This window comes from Triticum urartu, chromosome 4 (genome assembly GCF_003073215.2).
Source record: "Triticum urartu cultivar G1812 chromosome 4, Tu2.1, whole genome shotgun sequence".
Lineage (NCBI taxonomy): Eukaryota > Viridiplantae > Streptophyta > Magnoliopsida > Poales > Poaceae > Triticum > Triticum urartu.
Genome location: NC_053025.1, coordinates 110,309,279 through 110,328,678, shown reverse-complemented (window position 1 = coordinate 110,328,678; position 19,400 = coordinate 110,309,279). Strand labels below are relative to the sequence as shown.

The 19,400-nt window shown below is 48.9% G+C and overlaps 1 protein-coding gene across 1 annotated transcript; it reads left to right on the top strand.

The window, feature by feature from the left end:
• The first annotated feature begins 102 nt into the window (after positions 1-102).
• Positions 103-1,783, top strand: LOC125553642 (putative pentatricopeptide repeat-containing protein At1g10330). The gene has a single exon (XM_048717399.1). The coding sequence runs from the start codon at positions 214-216 to the stop codon at positions 1,633-1,635; it is 1,422 nt and encodes a 473-aa protein (XP_048573356.1). The 5' UTR covers positions 103-213; the 3' UTR covers positions 1,636-1,783.
• The last annotated feature ends 17,617 nt before the right edge of the window (positions 1,784-19,400 follow it).

Genomic DNA, 19,400 nt, shown 5'->3' with positions numbered 1-19,400 from the left:
CCCCCCCCCCCCCCCCCCCCCCCGGGTAAAGCTATGGACTGCCAAACTTACCTGCGTTGCGTTGTGTGGCATGTTTGGCGTTTAAAAAAAGGTGAAAACAGTGATTTTGGCCTCCAAATCCCAAACGGATGCATCTTTGATTTGATTTGATTTTTACCGCCGGCTTTCCCTTCCTACGCCGCCGGCCTCCTCTCGCCGGCTTCCGGCTAGCATATGTGGACGGGCTCCCCGTACTCCTTCGCCGTCCTCGAACGCCTCCTCCAAGATCACTTCTCCGCCCCTCGCCGCCTCCTCCAGGTCCATGCCCTCCTCCTCACCTCCGGCGCGCTCTCCACCTCCCACGCTGCCGCCACCTTCCCCTACAACTGCCTCATCCATGCCCACCTCCGCCTCCCCGCTTCCACCGTTACCCCGCTATGCGGCCCCCTCCGCCTCTTCTCGACCATGCTCGCCGCCGGCGCGCGCCCCAACGGCCACACGTTCCCTTCCCTCCTCAGGTCCGCCTCCGCCTCCGGACCAGCCACCATGGCCCTCCACGCGCAGTGCCTCCGCCGCGGGCTTACGGCCGACCGCTTCGTTGCATGCTCGCTCGTCAGCTCCTATGGCCGAGCTGGCCGTCTCGCGCATGACGCTTCTAAGGTGTTTGACGAAATGGCCAGCCCGGATCTCGCCTCCTCTAACGCCATGCTTGATGTGCTGTGTCTCGCTGGGGACGTGGCTGCGGCTAGAGTGTTCTTTGAGCGGATGGTGGTGAGGGATGTGGTATCATGGACGACGCTCATCTCTGGGTTATCGAGGAATGGGTGCCACTGGGATGCTGTCGAGATCTTCAGGGGATTTTTGGTGGACAACAGGGGACTGCTCGGTGAGGCCACGTTGGTCAGCGTGCTCTCGGCTTGTGCAAACTTGGATGGTGCTGAGGGGCTTGTGGTCGGGACGGCTGTTCACGCTTATGTCGTTCGCCATGAGGTTGACCTCACAGCGTTCTTGGGCACGGCGTTGATCGACATGTATGGGAAGTATGGGAAGCTTGACTGTTGTAGGAGAGCTTTTCATGCTGTATCTGAGAAGGAGGTCTGTACGTGGAATGCGCTGCTGTCTGCACTGGCTAATCATGGGAAAGAGACTGAAGCACTGGTTAAGCTCAACATGATGATAGTTGGAGGGTTCTTGCCAAATCAGATTACATTTCTTGCTCTACTGACAGGTTGTGCTCGAGCAGGATTGGTGGAGATTGGGTTATACTGGTTCGAGACGATGGTGACTGAATACAAGGTGACTCCGATGATGGCCCATTATGGATGTGTTGTGGACCTGTTAGGCCGTGCTGGCCGTTTCATGGAGGCCATTGAGAGGATAGAGCGGATGCCCTTTTTGCCTGATGCTTCTGTGTGGGGCGCGCTTCTTGGTGCTTCCAAGCTCCACGGAAATGTGGAGCTTGTTGCTGAGATTGGGCGAAATCTAGTGGCTCTTGGTCCTCAGCAATCCGACCGGTATGTGACTATCAGGAATATTTATCTAGAAAATGGGAATTGGTGTGCTGCGACGAGAATGGGTGAGGTGATGCATGACGCCGGGATCAAGAAGACAGCAGGACAAAGTAGTGTTGTGTTTCACAGCTCTGCCATTACTTGACTAGAGTTTGTTTGTTGCAAATATTGCTCTTCTGGGACTACCGTTTGTTTCTCATGACTTGTACCCTTAGGAAAATACTAACCCACATCTTGTTCAAGCTTATAACAAATATTTGACGTAATGAAGAATCAGATTTTTATTCACTGAATCGGGCGGGTTACCTTTGATTTGCAAGATTGCAAAAAGGCAGTATTAGGAAAATCACAGAATTGTAGTGGCATGTCCACTCAAAACCTATATTGCAAGAGGTTTGAGTGAATGGAAAATCCCTAAAAACTCTAAGCTCCTGGGAATTGGAGGCCTGGGAGCGCTATGTGTATTTTTTCGCTGGCTGGTCCCGGTTGTAAGGGGGAGATGCGTGTGTGGGACACGGGTGTCAGGGAGGGCGTGGGGTGTCTCCCGGTTGAACCGACGTTCAGCGTCGCGTGTTCGTTTCATGGTGGTTTGGCTTGTGGTCGTGTCTTCTTTCCGCTGGCCCTTGTGAGTCTGGCCAAAGGGGATTCTTCATTCAGAGAGGGGGTGAAGTGGTTGGCAGCTGTAGTTTCGGCAGGGTTGTACGAGCGGCTGGAAGACAAGGGTGGGATCACTGGGTGATTGGCGGCGGAGGTTCTCGCCGCTCCCTGCGGATAGCTGCTATGATAGGGTGGCCGGCGCGGTTGTCGTCGCTCTTCGATTCGGCCGCGTTGGGGTTAGTTTTGTTTCGGCTGCTGCGGGTGTTTCCCCATGGATTGATGCGTGTATTTGCTCCCTTCTTCGCTATTATTTCTTTCTTTCTTTGTGCCTTTGTCGGTGCTGATTGATATTTCACAGGCTTGTTTCGGCTGCGGAGGGTGTCCTCCCCGATTTTTTCTTTCTCCCCATGGATTACATGGTAGGGGCAGTGGTGGATGCTTCCTGTGTATCATCACGTGTTGCTGTTGGTGCGGTCCATTGGGGTTTGGATTAAGGGCTTTGTGGCTGCCTGGATGTGGTGCTGTCGATGGGTTTGTTTTTTTAGAAGAAAAGGGCTCCCGCCCCGGCTCCATTTGATTGATCAAAACGAAGCCAAATTTCTGTCGATGGGTTTGTTGGTGTGGGTTAGTGTCTCGGTGTGGTGTTCATCACTTTCGTGGGTGTTTTGTTTTATAGGATGTACCATCGTTTGATTTTTGCTGTAGGTTCGGTTGAGGTGTTTACTAATCTGGTACATTGTTGTCTGCTGGCTGCTTAATTATGTATAGGATCTGTACCTATAATCTCCACGACCGGCCAAACAGCTTTGCTAATTAAGAAGCCTGTCAAATATCCGCGAACCTCTGACTTGTTTAAGCTCTCTTTGACATGGATCAATCAATAAATACATGTATGTCTAGCATCTTCATGGGACCAAATCGACTTCTTCTTATCTAGGCACACTATTGTAAATTCCATTCACCGTTGTAGATTTGATAGAATCATTCTGAATTGGTTTTTTTAAGTACAAAACAGCAAAAAGATGTCGTTTTTTAAATTTCCAAGAAACTGTTGTCAATTTGTCTTCTGAATACAAAAGGGCATAGGGGAAGGCAAAATTAAGAATCGCTGATCACATAGGTTGTACACTGGCACAATATCTATCTATTCTCGGTTCTTAATTTGTCTAAAAGATGTGCTAAGAAATGGAGATGTAGGCACATGAGAAGAAGGGACATGGAGCCTTAGTTAATGTAATTATTTGTAGGGATGCTTCTGTTATAACATAATTATGTATCCCATGATGCTCATGTTATAGGATTTTTAACTACTTCATGTTCCATTGATTTGATTGGCAACCTCTATATGTCATCTCTGATGCATCGAGTGGGCTCTGTGGATTTGGATGCTGAATTCTAATCTGATGACTTGTTTTGACAATTTCAGGTTACTGTTACTCCCACGCTCCGTGGTATTATTTGATTTGATGTACAAATTTAATTGAGCATTACTCACATGTGAAATTAGGATATTCCTTCAACCCATCCGATTTTTACTCTGAAACTGATCATCATTTTCCTTATATTTTGGCCGATGTAGGCTAGATGGTGGTAAGTTAGTATTTATATGCTGTCTGCCTTGCTGGAAGAATTAACATCTACTCCCTCTGTAAAGAAATATAAGAGTGTTTAGATCACTACTTTAGTAATCTAAACGCTCTTATATTTCTTTACGGAGGGAGTACTATTTTATTTCAGCTATGTAAGAGCATCCGAATTTACTATACATTCCGAAGAACTTAGTAACTGGTTTGCCTGCAGAGTCCATCAGGAGGACACGATTGTAAACATAGGTCCTAGGCTCAGATATATGGATTCAGAATTTACTTGCTGAGTTGAGTGCCGAGGATTTGATGTTGTGATGCACTAAGGCAAGGATCCTTATTTTTCATTTGTCAGCCATTCCTGTGCTATTTCCATATTTTTGTTCTTGCAATTTTCTCATCTAGATAATTTTCTCAGATCCCATGAGTTTTGGAAATTAGCATCTTTCCATAGCTTAGTACAGAAGCATTTTTTATGGCTGAATAAATCTTGGTACTTCTAGGTTTGCCAGGCGGTTTGAGGTGTCCTCTTTGAGGTCAATGCCGGTAGTGCCGTTCGTGTTTAGGTGTGGGTTTGTGTCAAATTTGGTCTTTCGATTTGCTATTGTCACTGTCTCTGTGTCACCTAGGCAGAGTTCGTCCTATAGCCCCACTGATTTTTCTTTTAGTTGGTCTTGCTGTCGTGTGGTCATGTCGTTGTGTTTGGTTCAGCTCTAGGCTAGATGGAGGGCAGTGCGGCTGGTCATGTTTGGCACTGTCGGAAGCGCGCTGGTATACATGATTGTGGCCATAAGGCCTTTTATGTTTCATCCCTTTGTATTCCTGTCAATAAAAAAGGTGAAGCCACACCTTAAATTGTCGTGGTTGTTTCAGGGAAGGAGATTGAACCACACTTGATTCAGTGATCTCAGGCATACATATAGCGTTACAGAGGGAGAGGCACGAGGCCACGATGATGATCGTGGGCTGGCCATGATCGTGAAGGAGGACGTGTGTGCTCAGTGGGAAAACTGCACACACGCTCACTCCCCCCCCCCCCCCCCCCCCCCCCCCCCCCCCCGCAGCCTTGGCGTCAATGCTCGAGACGCAAAGGCTGGAACGGAAGTCGTGGAAGACATCAGAGGGCAGCCCCTTCGTCATGACGTCGGCGAACTGCTGGCGCGTGGGAACGTGCAGGACGCGGAAGTCGCCAAGCGCCACACGTTCGCGCACGAAATGAATGTCCAATTCGATGTGCTTGGTGCGCCGGTAATGCACGGGGTTGCTGGAGAGATACACCGCCGAGATGTTGTCGCAGTAGACGAGCGACGCCGTGTTGATGGTGCAATGAAGCTCGCGAAGAAGTTGGCGCAGCCAGACACACTCCGCGTCGGCATTGGCGACGGCACGATATTCGGCCTCCGTGCTAGAGCGCGAGACGGTGGCCTGGCGTTTGGACGACCAGGACACGAGTGCGTCGCCGAGGAAGATGCAGAAGCCGGAAGTAGAGCGGCGGGTGTCCGGGCAGCCAGCCCAGTCCGCGTCGGTGTACGCACGGAGCTCCAGAGTCGACGAAGCACGCAGGGCGAGGCCGAGGGTGACCGTGCCGCGGACGTAGCGGAGCACGCGCTTGAGGAGAGCGCGATGACACTCGCGCGGGTCGTGCATATGGAGGCGGACTTGCAGGACGGCGTAGGCGAGCTCGGGACGGGTGATGGTGAGGTATTGCAGCGCTCCGGCGAGGCTTCTGTAGGAGGTGGGGTCGGAGACGCGGGGCCCGTCGAATGACGGGAGCTTGGCCTTGGTGTCAACTGGTGTAGGCGCAGCCTTGCAAGTGTCCATGCCGCTCAAGGATGTCCTCGGCGTACTGGGCCTGCGAGAGGAAGAAGCCAGCAGCGGTGCGCGTCACCCGTATGCCAAGGAAGTAGTGGAGCGCTCCCAGGTCCTTCATGGAAAACTCGTGCGTGAGTTTGGCGATGATCCTTTGAAGGAAGGCAGCCGAGCTCGCCGTGAGGACGATGTCGTCCACATAGAGCAGTAGATAGGCGGCGTCGGCGCCGGACGCGAGGATGAAGAGGGAGCTGTCCGAGCGTGTGGCGGTGAAGCCGAGGGTGGCGAGGAAGCTGGCGAAGCGAAGGAACCATGCGCGCGGCGCTTGCTTGAGCCCGCAGAGGGACTTGGTGAGCCGGCAGACGTGGTCGGGTTTGCTCGCGTCGACAAAACCTGCAGGCTGCAGACAGAAAACTTCCTCCTGGAGTGTGCCATGCAAGAAGGCGTTCTTGACGTCGAGTTGCCGAACGGGCCACCCACGGGAGGCGGCGAGGGTGAGCACAGTGCGAATGGACGCCGGCTTCACGACAGGGGAGAAAGTCTCGCCGTAGTCGACGCCGGCGCGCTGGCGAAACCCGCGGACGACCCACCGCGCTTTGTAGCGCTCGAGGGAGCCATCGGAGCGCGTCTTGTGCTTGAAAACCCATTTGCCGGTGATGTTAGCGCGCGGAGGGCGGGGCACCAGCTCCCACGTGCGGTTGCTGACGAGCGCGGCGAACTCCTCGCGCATGGCGGAGACCCAGTTCGGATCGCGAAGAGCATCGCGAACGGAACGGGGAAGCGGAGAGACGTCCGGCGAGGTGTTAATGGAGGCGACACAGGCGTAGTCGTCGGCGTAGCACATGTACCGACGGAACACGCCAGCCTGAGCGTGCGTGGTGATCCGCGAGCCGCCAGCTGTGGATGAAGAAGAGCTGGCGGGGACGACCGCGCGCTGCGCGGGAGCGGCCGGATTTAAATCAGGGCCGCCTGATGCAGATCCGTCGGTGCAGCTTGAACTTGAAGGAGTGGCGCGCGATGAAGGCGAGGCAGAGCCATTGGATGGCGATCCGGCGGCGCAGCTTAAACCCGGAGGAGTCGCGCCCGATGAGGAAGAGGCGGAGCCGCTGGATGATGATCGCGTGGCCGAGCTTGAACCAGCGGCGCCCGCGCGCTGGTGTAAGGCAGGAGGGCCGGACTCAACAGAGTCAGGCGAGCTTGCGTCACAGGGCGGCGTAGGAGCAGCTACGGGAGCCTGCAGGGGCGCGGGGACGTAGCGTGGAGCTGGTGGAGCGCTGACGGCGGGCGGATCAGAAGCGGCAACAAAGGGGAATTGAGTCTCATGAAAACGAACATGGCGGGAAGTGAGAACTCGTCGGGTGCGGGGATCGTAACAACGATAACCGCGATGATTTGGTGGATATCCAAAGAACACGCAAGCTACGGACCGGTGATCGAGTTTGTGGCGCGAGGTAGAAGAAGTGTTTGGGTAGCAGAGGCAACCAAACACGCGCAAAGTGGAGTAGTCAGGGGCCGTACCAAGAAGCAGTTCATGCGGTGACCGTGGCGAGGAAGTGGAGCATGGTTTGTAGTTGAGGAGGAGAGTTGCAGTGCCAAGGGCTTCCGCCCAAAAACGCGCCGGCATAGAGGCGTGAAAGAGCAGAGAGCGCACGCTATCGTTCAAGGTGCGCAGCATGCGCTCGGCCTTGCCGTTTTGCTGGCTGGTGTACGGACAGGAGAGATGGAAGACAGTGCCGTGCTTGGAAAGGAGCGATCGAACAGCGAGACTGTCGAATTCCTTGCCATTATCAGTTTGAAAAGCAAGGACAGGCCGCTCGAACTGTGTCTGAACGTAGGCGTAGAAAGCAGTAAGAACAGAGAGCACATCAGACTTATGACGCAAAGGGAAAGTCCAAACGTAATGCGTGCAACTGTCGAGTACAACCAGGTAGTACATGAAGCCAGACACACTAGCTACAGGCGAAGTCCAAACATCTAAATGCAAGAGCTGAAAAGGAAAATAACTAGGACTCTATGAAGAAGAAAATGGCAGACGGGCATGTTTGCCCAGTCTGCAGGCGTGGCAGGTGTGCGGAGCCGAGGGCGCGCAGGTGAAGGGGAACTGGTGTAGCACCCGTCGAAGTGCGTCGTCTCCAGGATGGCCGAGCCGCTGATGCCACAACTCCACGGAAGCGACACCGGCGAACGGAGGTGAGGAGGACGGCGCACCGCAGGGCATGACGGGGTACAAGTCTCCAGTGGAATCACAGCGCCGGATCACCTGGCAGGTGCGGATGTCCTTGACAGAGAAGCCAAATTCATCAAACTCGACAGAGACAGGATTCTCACGTGTAAGTTGCCGAACAGACAGCAGATTGGTGATAAGAGAGGGAGAAAGCAAAACATTGCGAAGAACGAGTGGAGAATTGGTGGTGATCAGAGAGCCGTGGCCGGTGTGCGTGATCGGGAGACGACCGCCATTGCCGACCACGATCTGATTGGGAGAGGAATTAGGAGAAAGGGAGTGGAGGGTACCAGGATTGGCGGTCATGTGCGCCGTCGCGCCAGAGTTGAGGTACCAGTCGGAGGTGCTTCCCGCAGACAGAGCTGAGGTGGATGCGGCCTGCAGGGCCGTGTGCAGTGGCCCCATGTCCCAGGGCTGGGGCTGCGCCGGCGGTGGCGCGGTGCTGGAGCTAGCGCCGGGGGAGCCGTAGCCGTAGCCGGGAGGGGCACCGTAGGCACCATAGCCGGGTGGGTTCGATGGCGCAGCCGGCCCGACGAAGAAGGCCTGCTGCGGAGGGATGCCGGGGCGGGGTCCAAGAACGCCGTCACCGGGCGCGCGCCAGGGCATGGGCCAGGCTTGCACCAGGCCAGTCCAGGAGTTGGCGCCGGGGGCCTGTCCCGGAAGAGCAGGCGGACGGATTGGCGGTGGAGTGGTCAAGGAAGACGCCCTCGGACTGCCGCGGCCACGCCCACGGCCAGCGCTGGAGTCGGCTGGCGGGGCAGCGTTGGGGGCGGACGGGGGGGGGGGGGGGGGGGGGGGGGGGGGGGGGGGGGGGGGGGGGGGGGGGGGGGGGGGGGGGGGTGGACGGCGTGATGCGCCCGGCCACCATGGCATGGGCGTGCTGAATGCGCGCCGTCTGCTTGGCACGGTGTTCCTCCAGCAGCAAGAACGAGCGGGCCTGCAGAAAACTGGGCAGGGGCACGCGTGAGGTAAGGTGAGGTATGGCGCCGTGGTACTGGCACCCAAGCCCACGAATCATGTTGAAGAGCTGCTGGGTCTCGGAGACGGGCTGGCCGAGATCGCGAAGCTGGTCGGCGAATGTCTTCAGACGCGTGCAGTACTGCATGATCACAAGGGCGTGGTACTCGGCGTCGACGTACACGGCGCGGGAGAGCTGGTTGTCGTGGAAAATCGCCTCGATCGCAGCCCAAAGCACGGCCGCCGTATCCTCGGGCTGCATGACGGCGTCGAGCAGCTCCGGCGAGATCGTGGCGTAGAGCCAGTGAACCACGCAGTGGTCGATCATGACCCACTCGGGGTCACGGCGGCCCGGCGCAGCGTCGGCGAGGATGTGGTCGCGGATGCCGAACATGCCCACAATGGTGTGGAAGAAGCGGCGCCACTGCGCGTAGTTGCCGGCGTGGAGATCGAGAGTGATCGGGACATGGTGGCGAATATCGATGGTCTAAAGAACGGACGCTGGGAAGGCGCGCGGAGGTGGGAGGAGGGCGTTGGGGAGGTCGACAAGGGCGGCGTTCTGGAGGACGCCGGCAGCGTGGTCACCGTCGTCGGAGGAGGTGGGAGAGGGGACGGGGTTGCCGTCCATGGCAGCGGAAGGGGAAGGTGGCACAGGCGCAAAGGGGTTGGAGTCCTGCGCATCTGATACCATGTTTTAGGGAAGGAGATTGAACCACACTTGATTCAGTGATCTCAGGCATACATATAGCGTTACAGAGGGAGAGGCACGAGGCCACGATGATGATCGTGGGCTGGCCATGATCGTGAAGGAGGACGTGTGTGCTTAGTGGGAAAACTGCACACACGCTCACTACACTACTCTACCTTATACGTACAGAATACAGTAGTCTAACAGTGGTGATGTTGGATGGCAGTTGGCCAGCCAGTCAGGTTGATTATTTGAGAAATCAATGTGTGTATATCTGACAAAGAGATAATCACAGTAAACTAAAAAGCTTAGAAGTTGAGTTTAAAAGAAAGTTCAGAAGGACTGGAGGCTCATGCTTCTACGGTCATATTTAAAGCTCCAGTTCTGAGTGATGTTTCTAAAGAAGAGATTATCGACATCTGCATATATATCGTGTGTTCATAATAGCATTCATGTCTCATTCTTTGTTTGTCATATTATTTTTCTCTATATATATTGTAGAGCTCCGGTTAAAATTACTGATATTTTCATATAAATTTTATAACTTACTCCCTCCGTCCCATAATATAAGAGCGTTTTTGACACTAGTGTAGTGTAAAAAATGCTCTTATATTATGGGACGGAGGGAGTAGCAAACAAGGTCCTAATAAAGTAGAGCAACAAGTTTCAGAAATAAGATGTTTATAACTACGCAGACAAGGTTCTGAACTTCTGATAAATAAGATCCAATAGTTTCAGAAATAAAGGTAGGGAAATCAAAGGTAAAACATGCAGGCAAATGACTTTGCATATGAAAGAACAAGAACTATGAATATGAGTAACTTATGCACAATGGTATGAATGTCGCAATTAGACTTTCCTTCTGCTATTACCCCGTGTGTTGCTTCAGTAAATGAAGTTTATATGCTTAGCTTGGTCTACATAATTTGATGTTACTATTTTTAGCCCCGTGAGCAAATTTGCAGGTCAACAATAGGTATGTATAACAGAGTCCAATGTTATTCAGATTCACTCCATGAACAAGCTGAATGTAGCTCCGTGGCACAAAATGCAGTCATGGAAAACACAATTTATATCCATACACGTGGTTTAATAGTGCATTGGTGAACTTCTTATTCTACATGTGCTGTTTTGAAAATTGATTGAGATAGTTTAGTGGCCTTACCATGTTGGACGATCTCTAACTCATGAAGGGAAGTCATGCTTACAATAGTGTTGATTGTAAGGTCGATGAAAATCGGTCATGTATGCTGGACTATGCTACATGTTATTCGTCATTTTGGCAAACATGCTATAAAAGTTTACTATATAGAGTTGCTATTCTAAGTTCTAGCAGAGAAATGTCAACATCTGGTGAAGACGTGCTCATCAGTGAAGTTGTGAATACATATGTCTCCTTTCTGCAATGTTGGGATGGTAGCAGCAAGTAAGTCCTGTATTTCTATGATTTGGGCATATAGTTGGTCGTACAGCAAGCAAGTCCTGTATTTCTATGATTTAGGCATATAGTTTGGTCATACAGAAAAGCTGGTGAGCAACTTCCCTATATACATTCATTGTAATTGTTTCACCATAATTGACTGTTTCTAGCAGGGTGGTTAGGTCCTGCAAAAATAGAATCATTAGATGTGTTGTTTACTGCTAATGTGCTATGAACATTTTGGCATTGTTTATTATTGCCTGTTACCATGAATCTATAAACTGGTTTTTATGTAGCCTTATGAAACACAATGAGTATAAGTCTTTGTAGAGATTTCACTGTGGACAACATACGGATGTATATAGATGCATTTTAAAGTGTAGATTCACTCATTTTGCTTCGCATGTAGTCTATAGTAGAATCTTTACAAAGACTTATATTCAGAAACGAAGAAAGTATATGGTACATGAGAACCCAATGGCAACACATTAAAAAAATTAAGGTGGCTACGCTACAAAACAAGCAGCGCAGCAAAGCGCGCCTTACCTTCTAGTTTCCTATTAAATGTACTGCAATTGATTTCTTAGAAAAAAATATCCACGGGATTCATCATACAAATAAAAAAACAATATAGGAGAAATTTCTAAAATCATTTAAATCAAAGAGTCCCTAAAACTGATAATAAAAAGATTGTCCAGTTTAACCAAAAAGAAAAAGAAATCCAAGCAGCCAAGGTGAACTAAAAAGAAAAAGAAATCAAGCAGCCAAGGTGATATGCGTGCAGCTCTCCATTGTTTAGCTCCAATCCCTAAGGGCATCTCCAACTTGTCCATCAAAATGCCGCTAATATTCGGGTATGTGGTCCGAACGCTTTGTGTCATCCATTGTCGTACGTCAAACGTCCACAAACCAGTCTGCACGTTTGAATTCTCGCAAACCAGAAGCATAGCTGGCGGAGCTTTGCGAATGTCCGAGCAGACGCCACGTAGGTGTCCCACATTCTGGATTTAGCCAAAAACCCACCTAGAGCCCCGCTTTTCTCGCTTCGTCCCTTCCCCTTCCTCTCTGTCTGCATAGTCTTAGACCGATGTCGCCGCTGCACCAACCACTTTGCCGTCCAGACCTTGCCGGACCTCCACCGCCCCCTGAATGTAGACCAAACACATGTCTCGAAGCCAAGGTGTCTGGACTAGAGTACTTGAGAAAACCAACTGCCAAAGACACCGCACGACTCATGGCACTGTCGGAAGTCAGAGGATAGCTAGGTATGCTCGGATCCTTGGATTACATGCACTGCATGGCAATGAAAGAATTTCCCATATGCTCTAAAGGGCAATATTAGGACCATTGCAAGAAGCCCATCATGATTCTTGAAGCAGTTGCATCACAAGACCTCTGGAATTGACACTCTTTCTTTGGGATTTTCGGGTCTCACAATGACATCAATGTGCCACATCCGTCTCCATTGTTTGCGAGGTTGTGTGCGGGAGAAGCTCCTCCACGTAACTATAGTACTATATACCATCGATGGTCATGACTGCAAGGGATGATATTTATCTTTTAAGAGCATCTCCAACAGCCGCGCCAAACTAGCGCCGCGCCGCAAAATTGCTCGTTTTAGCGCGCGCGCAACCGATATAGTGGCTCCAGCGGGCGCGCAAAAACAGCGCGCGCGGCATATCTAGTTCAGCGCGCGGGCCGAAACGGGATCACGCACCGCTTATTTGTTGCGCCCGCTCCGGCGCGCTTGACTCTCGCACGCTCGCTCGCAACTCCCACCCTCCATCCAGCCGCGCCGCCGTCGCTGCCCGTGCCACCCGGCGACCGTTCCAGCGCTTCCTCGGCCTATCCCCGCGCCGCGGCGGCTTCTCCGCCCCCCCATCTAGTCCCGCCGCCCCTCGCGCGCATCCGTCGTCCGACGGACAGCGCCCGAGCGCTCGCTGCCGCTCGGCGCCCCAAGGTGTTCGACAAAACGCCTGCAAGGTATGTACTGCTCAAACGTCATGAATTTGGTGCATGTTGATTCTAGTTTTTATAGCATAGTATTGAACATTGTAGATGAGTTCGTCGTGTGATTCTTCCGAAGAAGAATTTGATATGGAAGAGGAGGAGGATCTTGCAATGATCCTAGCTATGCATATCAATAAAAAAACCGAAGCACGGTGGTTTGGTTATGGGTCGACAGAAAATTTGGAGGGATAGGATCGATGCCCATAACAGATTGATGAGGCACTATTTCGTGGAGAATCCCACATACCCGGAGTCGTACTTTCGTCGCCGGTTTAGGATGAGCACCGAGTTGTTCAGGCGCATTGCAGAGAAACTAGCGAGCCATGACCGGTTTTTTCAGCAAAGGAGGAATGCCACCGGTGTTGGGGAACGTAGTAATTTCAAAAAAATTCCTACGCACACGCAAGATCATGGTGATGCATAGCAACGAGAGGGGAGAGTGTTGTCCACATACCCTCGTAGACCGAAAGCGGAAGCGTTAGCACAATGCGGTTGATGTAGTCGTACGTCTTCACGATCCGACCGATCCAAGTACCGAACGCACGGCACCTCCGAGTTCAGCACACGTTCAGCTCGATGACGTCCCGCGAACTCCGATCTAGCAGAGCTTCACGGGAGAGTTCCGTCAGCATGACGGCGTGGTGACGGTGATGATATTGCTACCGACGTAGGGCTTCGCCTAAGCACCGCTACGATATGACCGAGGTGGAATATGGTGGAGGGGGGCACCGCACACGGCTGGGAGAGATCAACTGATCAACTTGTGTGTTTAGAGGTGCCCCCTGCCCCTGTATATAAAGGAGCAAGGAGGGAGGCCGGTCGGCCCTCTATGGGCGCGCCAGGAGGAGTCCTCCTCCCAGTAGGAGTAGGACTCCCCTTTCCTACTCCTACTAGGAAGAGGAAAGGAAGGAGGAGAAGGAGATGGAAGGAGAAGGAGGAAAAGGAGGAAAGGGGGGCCGCCCCCCTAGTCCAATTCGGTTTGGGCTAGGGGGGCCGCGCGCCCTGCCTCCTCTCTTCCACCACTTGGCCCATGAGGCCCATTACTTCTTCCTTGTATTCCCGTAACTCCCGGTACCCCCGAAAATACCCGAATCACTCGGAACCTTTCCGATGTCCGAATATAGTCGTCCAATATATCGATCTTTACATCTCGACCATTTCGAGACTCCTCGTCATGTCCCCGATCTCATCCGGGACTTCGAACTACCTTCGGTACATCAAATCACATAAACTCATAATACAATCGTCACCGAAACTTTAAGCGTGCGGACCCTACGGGTTCGAGAACTATGTAGACATGACCGAGACATGTCTCCGGTCAATAACCAATAGCGGGACCTGGATGCCCATATTGGCTCCTACATATTCTACGAAGATCTTTATCGGTCAGACCGCATAACAACATACGTTGTTCCCTTTGTCATCGGTATGTTACTTGCCCGAGATTAGATCGTTGATATCTCAATACCTAGTTCAATCTCGTTACCGGCAAGTCTCTTTACTCGTTCCGTAACACATCATCCCGTAACTAACTCATTAGTTGCAATGCTTGCAAGGCTTATAGTGATGTGCATTACCGAGTGGGCCCAGAGATACCTCTCCGACAATCAGAGTGACAAATCCTAATCTCGAAATACGCCAACCCAATAAGTACCTTCGGAGACACCTGTAGAGCACCTTTATAATCACCCAGTTACGTTGTGACGTTTGGTAGCACACAAAGTGTTCCTCCGGTAAACGGGAGTTGCATAATCTCATAGTCATAGATGAAGAAAGAAATAGCAACATACTAAACGATCGGGTGCTAACCTAATGGAATGGGTCATGTCAATCACATCATTCTTCTAATGATGTGATCCCGTAATCAAATAACAACTCTTTTGTTCATGGTTAGGAAACATAACCATCTTTGATTAACGAGCTAGTCAAGTAGAGGCATACTAGTGACACTTTGTTTGTCTATGTATTCAACACATGTATTATGTTTCCGGGTTAATACAATTCTAGCATGAATAATAAACATTTATCATGATATAAGGAAATAAATAATAACTTTATTATTGCCTCTAGGGCATATTTCCTTCAGTCTCCCACTTGCACTAGAGTCAATAATCTAGTTCACATCGCCATGTGATTCAACACTAATAGTTCACATCACCATGTGATTAACACCCATAGTTCACATCGATATGTGATCAACACCCAAAGGGTTTACTAGAGTCAGTAATCTAGTTCACATCGCTATGTGATTAACACCCAAAGAGTACTAAGGTGTGATCATGTTTTGCTTGTGAGATAATTTTAGTCAACGGGTCTGTCACATTCAGATCCGTAAGTATTTTGCGAATTTCTATGTCAACAATGCTCTGCACGGAGCTACTCTAGCTTATTGCTCCCACTTTCAATATGTATCTAGATCGAGACTTAGAGTCATCCAGATCTGTGTCAAAACTTGCATCGACGTAACTTTTTACGACGAACCTTTTTGTCACCTCCATAATTGAGAAATATTTCCTTATTCCACTAAGGATAATTTTGACCGCTGTCAGTGATCTACTCTTAGATCACTATTGTACTCCCTTGCTTAACACAGTGTAGGGTATACAATAGATCTGGTACACAGCATGGCATACTTTATAGAACCTATGACTGAGGCATAGGGAATGACTTTCATTCTCTTTCTATCTTCTGCCGTGGTCGGGCTTTGAGTCTTACTCAACTTCACACCTTGTAACACAGGCAAGAACTCTTTCTTTGACTGTTCCATTTTGAACTACTTCAAAATCTTGTCAAGGTATGTACTCATTGAAAAACTTATCAAGCGTCTTGATCTATCTCTATAGATCTTGATACTCAATATGTAAGCAGCTTTACCGAGGTCTTTCTTTGAAAAACTCCTTTCAAACACTCCTTTATGCTTTGCAGAATAATTCTACATTATTTCCGATCAACAATATGTCATACACATATACTTATCAGAAATGATTGTAGTGCTCCCACTCACTTTCTTGTAAATACAGGCTTCACCGCAAGTCTGTATAAAACTATATGCTTTGATCAACTTATCAAAGCGTATATTCCAACTCCGAGATGCTTGCACCAGTCCATAGATGGATCGCTGGAGCTTGCATATTTTTTTAGTACCTTTAGGATTGACAAAACCTTCTGGTTGCATCATATACAACTCTTCTTTAATAAATCCTATTAAGGAATGCAGTTTTGTTTATCCATTTGCCAGATTTCATAAAATGCGGCAATTGCTAACATGATTCGGACAGACTTAAGCATAGATACGAGTGAGAAACTCTCATCGTAGTCAACACCTTGAACTTGTCGAAAACCTTTTGCGACAATTCTAGCTTTGTAGATAGTAACACTACTATCAGCGTCCGTCTTCCTCTTGAAGATCCATTTAATCTCATGGCTCGCCCGATCATGGGCAAGTCAATCAAAGTCCATACTTTGTTCTTATACATGGATCTATCTCAGATTTCATGGCCTCAAGCCATTTCGCGGAATCTGGGCTCATCATCGCTTCCTCATAGTTCGTAGGTTCGTCATGGTCAAGTAACATGACCTTCCAGAAACAGGATTACCGTACCACTCTGGTGCGGATCTCACTCTGGTTTACCTACGAGATTGTGGTAGTAACTTGATCTGATGAATTACATGATCATCATCATTAGCTTCTCACTAAATTGGTGTTAGTCACAGAACAGATTTCTGTTGATGAACTACTTTCAATAAGGAGCAGGTACAGTTACCTCATCAAGTTCTACTTTCCTCCACTCACTTTCTTTCGAGAAACTCCTTCTCTAGAAAGAACTCCTAATTCTTAGCAACAGAAAGTCTTGCCTTCGGATTTGTGATAGAAGGTGTACCCAACAGTCTCCTTTGGGTATCCTATGAAGACATATTTCTCCGATTTGGGTTTGAGCTTATTAGGATGAAACTTTTTCATATAAGCATCACAACCCCAAACTTTAAGAAACGACAACTTTGGTTTCTTGCCAAACCACAGTTCAGATTGTGTCGTCTCAACGGACTTAGATGGTGCCCTATTTAACGTGAATGCAGCTGTCTCTAATGCATAACCCCAAAACGATAGTGGTAGATCGGTAAGAGACATCATAGATCGCACCATATCTAATAAAGTACGGTTATGACATTCGGACACACCATTATGCTGTGGTGTTCCAGGTGGCATGAGTTTGTGAAACTATTCCACATTGTTTTAATTGAAGACCAAACTCGTAACTCAAATATTTTACTTCTGCGATCATATCGTAGAAACTTTCATTTTTGTTACGATGATTCTCCACTTCACTCTGAAATTCTTTGAACTTTTCAAATGTTTCAGACCTTTGTTTCATCAAGTAGATATACTCATATCTGCTCAAATCATCTGTGAAGATCAGAAAATAATGATACCTATCGCGAGCCTCAATATTCATCGGACCACATACATCAGTATGTATGATTTCCAACAAATCTGTTGCTCGCTCCATTGTTCCGAAGAACAGAGTCTTAGTCATCTTGCCCATGAGGCATGGTTCGCAAGCATCAACTGATTCATAATCAAGTGATTCCAAAAGCCCATCAGCATGGAGTTTCTTCATGCGCTTTACACCAATATGACCTAAACGGCAGTGCCACAAATAAGTTGCACTATCATTATTAACTTTGCATCTTTTGGTTTCAATATTATGATTATGTGTATCACTACGATCGAGATCCAACGAACTATTTTCATTGGGTGTGTAACCATATAAGGTTTTATTCATGTAAACAGAACAACAATTTATTCTCTTACTTAAATGAATAACCGTATTACAATAAACATGATCAAATCATATTCATGCTCAACGCAAACACCAAATAACACTTATTCAGGTTCAACACTAATCCCGAAAGTATAGGGAGTGTGCGATGATGATCATATCAATCTTGGAACCACTTCCAACACACATCGTCACTTCACCCTTAACTAGTCTCTGTTTATTCTGCAACTCCCGTTTCGAGTTACTAATCTTAGCAACTGAACTAGTATCAAATACTGAGGGGTTGCTATAAACACTAGTAAAGTACACATCAATAACATGTATATCAAATATACTTATGTTCACTTTGCCATCCTTCTTATCTGCCAATCACTTGGGGTAGTTCCGCTTCCAGTGACCAGTCCCTTTGCAGTAGAAGCACTTAGTCTCAGGCTTAGGATCAGACTTGGGCTTCTTCACTTGAGCAGCAACTTGCTTGCTGTTCTTTGAAGTTCCCCTTCTTCCCTCTGCCCTTTTCTTGAAACTAGTGGTCTTGTCTACCATCAACACTTGATGTTTTTCTCGATTTCTACCTTCATCAATTTCCGCATTACGAAGAGCTTGGGAATCGTTTCCGTTATCCCTTGCATATCATAGTTCATCACGAAGTTCTACTAACTTGGTGATGGTGACTAGAGAATTCTGTCAATCACTATCTTATCTGGAAGATTAACTCCCACTTGATTCAAGCGATTGTAGTACTCAGACAATCTGAGCACATGCTCACTAGTTGAGCGATTCTCCTCCATCTTTTAGCTATAGAACTTGTTGGAGACTTCATATCTCTCAACTCGGGTATTTGCTTGAAATATTAACTTCAACTCCTGGAACATCTCATATGGTCCATGACGTTCAAAACGTCTTTGAAGTCCCGATTCTAAGCCATTAAGCATGGTGCACTAAACTATCAAGTAGTCATCATATTGAGCTAGCCAAACGTTCATAACATCTGCATCTGCTCCTGCAATAGGTCCGTCACCTAGCGGTGCATCAAGGACATAATTCTTCTGTGCAGCAATGAGGATAAACCTCAGATCACGGATCCAATCCGCATCATTGCTACTAACATCTTTCAACACAATTTTCTCTAGGAACATATCAAAATAAACACAGGGAAGCAACAACGCGAGCTATTGATCTATAACATAATTTGCAAAATACTACCAGGACTAAGTTCATGATAAATTTAAGTTCAATTAATCATATTACTTAAGAACTCCCACTTAGATAGACATCCCTCTAATCCTCTAAGTGATTACGTGATCCAAATCAACTAAACCATGTCTGATCATCACGTGAGATGGAGTAGTTTCATTGGTGAACATCGCTATGTTGATCATATCTGCTATGTGATTCACGCTCGACCTTTCGGTCTCCGTGTTCTGAGGCCATATCTGTATATGCTTGGCTCGTCAAGTATAACCTGAGTACTCTACGTGTGCAACTGTTTTGCACCCGTTGTATTTGAACGTAGAGCCTATCACACCCGATGATCACGTGGTGTCTCAGCACGAAGAACTTTCGCAACGGTGCATACTCAGGGAGAACACTTCTTGATAATTAGTGAGAGATCATCTTATAATGCTACCGTCAATCAAAGCAAGATAAGATGCATAAAAGATAAACATCACATGCAATCATATAAGTGGATATGATATGGCCATCATCATCTTGTGCTTGTGATCTCCATCTCCGAAGCACCATCGTGATCACCATCGTCACCGGCGGCCACCTTGATCTCCATCGTAGCATCGTTGTCGCCTCGCCAAGCTTGTGCTTCCACGACTATCGCTACCGTTTTA